The sequence below is a fragment of the Lepidothrix coronata genome, unplaced genomic scaffold (genome assembly GCF_001604755.1).
Source record: "Lepidothrix coronata isolate B3197 unplaced genomic scaffold, Lepidothrix_coronata-1.0 Scaffold108, whole genome shotgun sequence".
In the NCBI taxonomy this organism is placed as follows: domain Eukaryota; kingdom Metazoa; phylum Chordata; class Aves; order Passeriformes; family Pipridae; genus Lepidothrix; species Lepidothrix coronata.
In genome coordinates, this window is record NW_016690288.1 from 2,090,633 (window position 1) to 2,099,693 (window position 9,061).

Consider the following 9,061-nt stretch of genomic DNA (forward strand, 5'->3'; position numbering starts at 1 on the left):
TTCTGAAGGACCCTTGAAAGACATCCATGGTACCCTATGAAGACATACAGCTCTAAGCACCTGGATTTGCAGAGGCCAAGATGAAGGTGACAGAAGTTGTCAGGAGCCAGGTGAAGAACAGAGCCTGCAGCCCCTCAGTTGGACAACCCCATTTAGGGCAACAAGTCAGGTCCTTTGGCCACCTCTCTACTATTCCCACTGTCCGTGTAAGCAACGAGCCAGGTCCTTTGGCCACCTCTCCTCCATTCCCACCACTCACATAAGCAGATGTCTCAACCAAAAAAAAATTAGGCAGATCCTCTGAGTGAAAGGTCTCAGGCCACTTAGGACTTCCAGAGCGAAAATAAATAAAAATCAATGCCTTGAGCAATCATCACCATGTCTGTAGCTCGTCTAAGTCTCAGCAGTAGCAGGTGGTGTGCAAACAACAAAACACGGGCTGTCAAAACTTGCCAAGAGGGAGAAGTTACACCACACGTGTTTGATACCCAGGGCCACCCCTCTCCCACACCCAAGAGCCACCCAGGTGTGGTCCAGGAGAATCTGGTGGCAAGAATTTCTGTCTTATTGGTTCCACTTCACAGGCAAAGAGATTAAAATGCCTTTACTACACCAGGAGGGTGAGTTAGGAGCAGGTGTAGGACAATCCAGAGCAACCTGCAGGAGGGTCCCCAAGGATAGGTCACCAGGGACAGAGTAACCCCTACCTGCATGTAGGGAAAAAGGTGATAGTGGCTCTGGATTTTGCCAACAGGTAAGGGAGTATCTGCACCAGGCACTGTCACTGTTACACGCTCTCCTCTAAAACACTGTTCCTCTCACAGTCAGCCTATGACAGGGAAAGGCTTCTCACAAACTTTCATGAATTTGGTCTGGATCTGACTGCTATTTATTTCACAGGAGAATAAAATATGTTTTAAAGTCTGATACAACTGTTAGAACTACTCCACAACACACAAGTACCTCTTCAGATGGTTTCACTCAAATGATGCTCAACACAGGGCTTGTCTCAAAGGCTGAAGATGTTTGCTTCTTTTCATGAGCTCATCCAACAAAGGACAAGCCTAGGTTTGTGTGTGTATGGGGAGGATGGGTTGACAGTGGTTTTATTCCCAAACCATTAAGTCCCATTTGCTACCAAATAAAAGTACAAAAAGAGCCAATTCATAAGAGCACTGATTCTAGAGGAGAAGCAACTTCCACTTTAGGAAGCTGGCAAACACATGTGAGACAGATGAAAGGGTGACCATTTCTGGAGAGAAAAGAACTGAACTCCTGTGTGGCTGCGGAATAACTATTCCTATCTGGTGTTGGGATATTAATCACATCAGTGGTCTGTGCATCAGCCAGCATAACACAATTGAAAGTTCAGACAGCCAGGAACTTGGGAACACCAGATATCAGCACAGTCTGCATACCTCCCATGTCTTTGTGTCAGGAGATTTTAAAATCAGCAGGACCAAGATGCACACCAAATAAACCCACATGGAGCACGTGTCATGCAACACCATCAAATTAAACCTCGAGGCAAAACCTCACAAGCAGAAAAGGATGTGCAGGGCCAAGGGACAACCTGCTTCTTTTGGTGACTTTTTCTACCATTCCTACACAGAGGATGACAGAACCAAAACTCCTTCCTATAGTATTTACCAGACTAAAGGTTTACCCTTTTGGTTAAAACCTTCTCTCTCCACCACATGAGCGTGTGAACTTCAGCAGCAGTGTTGCCAAGACACAAGGAGAAAAATCTCAAGACATTAAGGTAACACACTATTTAAAGCCAAATAGCACAGCAGAGCTGAGCTGAGGATCTGACAAATCACCACTGCCTATTCTGCTGTTGCAGCAAAACAAATCCCTACCTGCATTAGGCATTTCTCATTACTTACAAAGTGGATTTTCATATCCATTTTATAACAAAGGAGTTTAGAGGACTAGGATGTTCTGAAGTGGTCTTCACCATGGCTTGGCATTGAGTCAAAATGACAACTAACTACACAAAAAAACGCGCACAGCTTGTAATTTGTGGCACATACCAAGACAAACCCAATGAGAACACCAAATCATAAGGATGATGTACAAGAACACAGAAAAACTTGGAAGCAATTTTCCCTCACTGAACCAAGGCAACACTGCAGTTCAAGTGAAGGAAAACTGAGAGTTAAACATTTCCACATTTCAGCCCACAACTTCCTAACTCCATTACCTTCTTAATAATTGCATTTGAGACTTCACTAAACTTGAGCTTGGGCTATTTTTAAAACCTATCTGACTCAACTTATTGTTGCTCAGAACAAAGATTAAACTTCTAATTTAGCTGTAGATAATTACAAGGCTGCAGGGCAGACCCCTGGTTTAATGTGGTAGGGTCTTCCATTCAAGATGATAGAAACAGTCTTCAAAAACAAAAATGAAAAAAATAGTAGCAGGGACAGAGGAAAGAGGGGATCATCCTCACTGAGTGAAGAATCCTTCTGCTTCCTCCCACCTGAAGTTACCAGGATTAATGACTTCTTAAGCAGGGACAGATTTGGTTGAGTGTTCCCCCTCGGTACTGACAGCGGGGTTCTCACCAAGGAGCATGGATCACAGCAATGGATCTCTCCTCAAACTTCCACCTTTGGTAACAACATTCCCCTCTAGTTCTCAGTGTTCCCATCCAGTCCCTGCTATTTCTCTATTGATCTCAGTGTTGTAACTCGATCTTTCAATTACTCAGACTCTTGATGTCTGACGACTTTTTTTTTTTTTTTTGCCTTTCCCTAATGATCATTTTCCTTCCAAGTTCCTGATCCTTTACCCTTATTTTATAAATCATAGAGTCATATAACTGTTTAGGTTGGAAAAGACCTCTAAGATCAGGGAGTCCAACTGTTAACTCAGCACTGCCAAGGCCACCATTGTGTCCCCAAGTGCCACATCTTTTCAATCCCTCCAGGGATGGGGACTCCACCACTGCCCTGGACTTCACACTCCCTCATCCCAGCAGAGGTCCCAGATATTTAATGAGAAAGGGCTTACTTGCTCCCCCAAATAGGAGGAAAAAGAGATGCCAAGGGGGATGATGGATAAGAGTGTATTCTGTCCTGTTGATATGCAGCGTATTTCTCATTAATGTTAATCTTAAAGAGCAGGGCCAGTGGAGACTAATTGAATCACATTTATCTTGGCCTTATAGTTTAAACTCTTCCTTCTCCAACTCAAGGCCATTGAGCCTCCTACTACCCCCTGTGGGAATGGCAAAAATCCTCACCTTCACTACATGGTTACCTTCAGGGGCTTAAAAGAATATTTATGCAACAATCACAGCCCTCGGTCATTATCTGCACAAAGAGACAACTTCAGCTCTCCAACAGCTACTGAAGTCAACGGGAGTTAGGTGTGCTTTGCCTCCTTTAAAGTATTTTTGAAGTATTCAGATGCCCAAATGATAGCAACATAGGTTTCAAACATCACCAGAGAGGTTCCCTTTGTGGAACATGCATCCTGCTGTTTTCAGTCCCACTTTTAGTTTGAGTTGCTGCTTTTTCAGGTCTGGTCACCGAGGGTTTTCATCAAGAGATTCAGTTGCTCTGTCAAGGTTATCTCGAAATTTGATCTCAGGTCAATTCACTGTTTCCTTAAAATACACAGTGGAAATAATAAATGCACCGCTTCATATGATACCTCAGTGTCACACAAAGCCTAATGCCTCTCCCCATCCCCAGATATCTTCATTTAGTTACTCCCTTCTTTTCTCTGCTGGTCTAAATCTGCAGACTTGCACGTGCAAACAGAGACTGGGACAAACACCTAAGCAGTTAATAAACACAAGAAGGGCCACCAAGATTTGCTGACAGCACTAAACAAACACCTCATGTTATGATGCTGCTGTGATAAGTCTTGAAGATCAAATTCCTTTTGAAATATGAAGGGATAGAGACAAGGCAGAACAAACTTGCTTGAAATTTCAAAGAATTTAAGTAAACAGACTAATCAGGCCAGCAAGACGACTGGTGAGAACAGACTGATTTAGGGAGGAAAACCACACAGCAAGACAGCCATTCTGGTGTCCAGCTCAAAGCCTCTGCTGTCACTAAGCCAAGCAATTTCTATTTTCAGTGGGCCGTGCCTAGAGATGAGTATCACACACAGTTATTAAAGCAAATTCCTGCATTCAGATGTGCTCTCCGAGCCACACTGTCAGTGCACACAGACACACAACCGACACCACAGCATCTTCAAACCTGCCTGCTACTTCCACATTTTGTTTGTGTAGCAGTAGTGTCTCTATTTTAAAGCCCAGATCAGCTGTTAAGCTTTACTCCATCTAGTCTCATCCTCTGTCCAACGTGTAAAACTGCCGTAGCCAACATCTGCCTAAATCACACAAACGCAGTGGAACAATTGCTTAAAAATTATTTACACTAGGTGGATGGAATCATCTGAAACAGAATTTAAAGCTCATTAAACAGCTCCTTGACAAATATTTGTCAGCATTTCTCATTTGTAATTAATTATATTGGGCTTTACCTGATGATAATTCAGCATGGTCTCAAAACAGACAAATGCCTGTGTGCTGAACAGAAATTAGCTCAGCAAATGCACAGTGAGAAATTGTGACAGTTTTATGAAACAAGAATTCCCATTTAAATGCAAGTCCCCCTGCTTCCTACCCCACTTCTATCTGTGCTTTATAAATATCTGTGTCCCATTTCAGGCTTGTCAGATGAACTGCCTGATTTGAAGCTAAACAAACATCCGCAGAAAAAAACTCATTACCTTACTCAGTGTTCAGAAAACCTGAAACCAACTGCTTACTCCATAGGGATGGTCAGAGCTGACTCAGGAAACATAAAGTACTTCCCAGGCTTTAAGCTATCTTAACATTCAGGTCAGATTTCCTTTCTCATCACAGTAAACCATCTTCACCATGGCACGTCAACAGCCACATCACGACAGCCTCCTGCCCGGAGTCCTACGCACCAGGGGGTAGGAGGGAGACAAACATCTCAGAGAAATCTCACCTCACCACAGAGCTCTGCAGAAACCTCCTTGCCAGCACTGCCAGAGCACATCACAGAGAAAGTCACTCCAATGGACTGATTTATCACATTCTGAGAAATGACCTTTCCCTGTCAAACTGGTGTCTAAAATGCCCACCTGGGTTTGGAGAACGTCACGCTATTACTGTTGGTAACAAACACACCAGCAGTGCAGCACAGGCTACTCCAAGCCTGGCAAAGCAGTCAGCTTGATAAGCCACCAGTCACCCTAACACGTGGACAGAGCACCTGTGCCTTCCTCCCTTCACAGCCTGGGAGATTTGGGGAGGTCAGTAACTGCTCTGGAGTAAACCACAGAGCTTGCTGCTGTTAGTCCCAGAAGGCCACTCATGGGAGAATCTGGTGAAGCAGATCAAATTGCAGGACCACATCTCAGCTGCTTACCTACAGATTTAGGGCTGCTTTCTGAAGGTCAAGGCTTCAAAATGCTCCCCCGTGTAGGGGCCAGGCCCACATTGCACACAGCTACATAGAAGTCCTGCAAGGCCAGGTAAGGATCACTCTGGCCACATCTGCAAGGACACTGGAATGGCTCAACTGTCACTCCAAGAAAAAAAAATCCACAATGAGACACCGCTGTCTTCATTTAACTCCCTCTTCCCCTGCATTCCCCACACAAACATTAGAGACACCAAGGTATGGGGCACCATAAACACAGAGACAGATGACTATAAGCAATGGCCTCTGTTTCCACACCACTTTACACTTGAGAAGCATGAGAAGGCTACTGACACCTGGACATAAAAGCAGTTCCCAGAGTGGGAGCTGGTTAAAGTTTTGCTTCAAGGGATGGGAACTTTTATCAACACAACCATAACAGACTGAATGACTCCTCCTGAGGCTACAGCAGCCATGGGATGTGTGTTCTTGTGCAGCACCCGTGTCCCCTTGCCATCTATGAGCTTCACACAACCTGGTATTTTACACAGGCTGGGCTTTTTCAGTCACCCCAACAAAAAGCATTTCATAGAGGACAGGTGAAGCTGTATGGAAGTTCTTGCTCCTGTTTGCAACTTGATACAGCATGCATAAAAAGATCCTGGAGTGACACCTCACACTCAGCCAACTCACACCCCTACAAGTGCCCTCAGAAGCAGAAACTCAGCCCTGTCCCTCCACAGTGGCTGTTCCCTCCTGCATGAGCCACCACCTACCTCTGTCCCCTCTTCCGAGCCATGGGTTTAGATCTTTCAGTGGTGAAGGTGTTCTGCACTTTCCTTCTCACAGTTTTTCACATCAAGCAGACAAAACACTGTCTCTGCACACTTTCAGCTGTGCTAAGCCTAAGAAAAGGCTGAAGCTCAAGCACAAAGCCTGGGCTGGGACAGTCTTGTTAACATGCACAACAACTTGGGTGTAAGCATCTTCTGGAACCTCAGGAAAGCCTCCACATCCTCACACGAGCTGGGGGTAGACCCAGAGCATGAGATGTACAAATATCAGGACAACTCTTCACAGCACCCAAGGCTTCTTGTCTCAACTCAAGCACATTAACACCTAAACATCTCACCAAGGCTGAGATATCTCACTCCACCAGCCACTCACAAACTCCTCGCCAACACAAGAATCACAATAAAAACTTGAGGCTGCTACACGCAATGCACACAGTAATTCCTGCCACACTGGGCTTGTGCCTTAGACACCTTCATCTCCCTCTGATCCTCAGAAACAAGTTTCTCAACATACATATGGAGCTGCAGGAAAAAGCACCTAACAACAATTTTGTGACATTATTTCTCAACACAGCATGAAATCGTTAGGTCAAAATGTGCCACCTATCACATGAACATTAAAAGTATGTCAAGTCTCAGTGTGCAATCTATTGTTTTATCTGAATGTGATATTAGCTGACAGAACTGGGTAATGTTTCTGCACTCCTTCTTAGTGATATAGGATTACGAGAGGATGCAAGTAGTAGCCATTCTTGGCTTAGCAAAGAGAGGAGAGTGCAGCAATTATTTTCAAGTGGAAAATAAACAAATAAGAAGTGAAACAGAATAAAGACATTCTCTAAAATACCCTACCAAGTTCTGCCCATAAAACTCACTCTTCATTTCCCCTCCAAAAAGGACTACAGCCAAAATCTCGAGTCCATATTTCCATAAAACCCTTAATGACATGAACTGGGGCTTTGTTTGAGGAAGAACGGAATTTTGTCCGAAACAGAAGCATACAAAACGCACTCTTGCCAACAAACATGTATTCACACTTTTCATCTGTCTAGTTTGAGCAGGACACTTGTGGATGGGCTCACCAGGTGAGAAATGGTGGATAAATTGAGTCTGGACATTACCTCAGCATTTGCTCGTTATTGCTTACACCAGTCTAACATCAACCATGTGGAGGTTTGTTGGAGTGAACAAATCCTCCCTTCAATTACACCACAGCCTCTGTCAGAAGCTGTAGTCTGGATGGACACAGGTGTAACCAAAGACAAAATGAGGCTACAAAAAAAAAACCAAAAAACCAACAAACCAAAAACAAGCACCAAAAGAAAAAAAAAAAAGAAAAGAAAAAAATACTAACCTGAAAATGCCACTAAGTATTCCTGACTAAATATTTAAACAGCTTAAGAGCTACACAGATTTTTTTTTTTTTGTTAAACAATCAGCTTCACCTCCACATTTATTTTGACAGTTCGTCATCGTTCCAGTTGTGATTCCAGTGCAACATAAACCCAAATAAATCCGCTTTTCGCCACAGCAAACTTCTCCGGATCAGAAGTTATAAACAACAAAGCCCTTCCAACACACGGGGTGGAGGTTCCCCTCGCACGGCAGCATCACCAGCACGGCCCCGGCCGGGCTGACAGCGGTCCCACGGTCGCGAGTGGGTGGGCAGAGGGGACACGGCGAGCCGGGCCCGGGCCGGGCGGGGAGAGGAGAAGCCCCACGGGCGACGCTTCCCTCGGCCCGGCCCGGCCTGGGCTCCCCCACCATCTGGGGGGGGGGGACTCGAGCCGCCCACCGCGGAGCCCACTCGTGACATGCCAGCAGGGAGCGCGACAGGACGGGCGCCCCCGACTCCGCACCACGAGCGAGAGAGGAAAGGCGCACACACACACACACACACACACACACGCACAGCCCGACCCCCCGCCGCCCCGCGGACACGAGTGGGCGGCCCCGCCGGGCCACGGCGGCGTGAGAAAAGTTTGATCCGTGGGAGGAGAGGGAAGGGAAGCGCCGCCGGGGGACCCGCGCACAAAGTCCCCTCTCCCGGCGCGGGGGGATGCGGGGCCGGGGCGGGGGGCACGGCCCCGGTCCCGCCGCCGCCCGCCGGGAGCGGCGCGCCGGGCTGCAGGTGTCGGCGGCGGGAGGGCGGCGGGAGGGGAGCGGGGCACCCCCGGGGCACGGGGAGGGGGCGGCGGGACCGCCCCCGCGGGCACCCCCGGCGGCACGGCGGGATCGGGGGGGTGCCCGGGTGGGCGCCGCGGGGGCTCCCCCGGCGCTGTCCCCCGCACACACAATGAGGCGCACACACAAAGCAGAGCCGCCGCTCCCTTACCTCCAGCGCCTCGAAAGTGACGAAGCTGGACATCGCGAAACCGTCGATAATGTCCTCTTCGGCCGAGGAGGACTCCCGCCGCTTCCTCCGGGGGGGCCGCGGCCGGGACGGCGGCGGGGGCCCATTGTCTTCCTTCTCGGAGCCCGAGGAGGAGAGCGCGGCGGCCCCGGGGGCCCCGCCGGCGGCCCCGCCGCGCCGCCCGCCCTGGGCTCGCCGCTCCCGGTCGCGCTGGGACCGCGATCGCCGCTTCTTCCGAAGCCCGTTGCATCGCGCCGGGCCATCCATGTCTCTCGCCGGCTCTCCCTCTCGCTCTCGTTCCCCCCCCGCCCCACCGCAGCCACAAATCCGGCTCCCCCGGCGGAATAACGGGGGAGGGAGGGAGGGGAGAGAGGGAAGGAGAAAAGGGAGGGGAGGAGAGGACAGCAAGGGGGTGGGGGGGGATGAAAGAATCCGAGTGCGGTTCCACCACCACCAGCAGCAAGCACCAAATGTAAGAGATTCCTATAAGC

The 9,061-nt window shown here is 48.2% G+C and overlaps 1 protein-coding gene across 1 annotated transcript in view; it reads right to left on the bottom strand.

Annotated features, from left to right (window-relative positions):
• AUTS2 (autism susceptibility candidate 2) overlaps positions 1–8,837 on the bottom strand; it is a 777,042-nt gene extending 768,205 nt beyond the window's left edge. The window contains exon 1 of the mRNA XM_017824040.1: positions 8,553–8,837. Within this exon, the coding sequence (XP_017679529.1) occupies positions 8,553–8,837 (285 nt within the window). The remainder of the gene's footprint in view (positions 1–8,552) is intronic.
• Between the last annotated feature and the right edge of the window lie 224 nt (positions 8,838–9,061).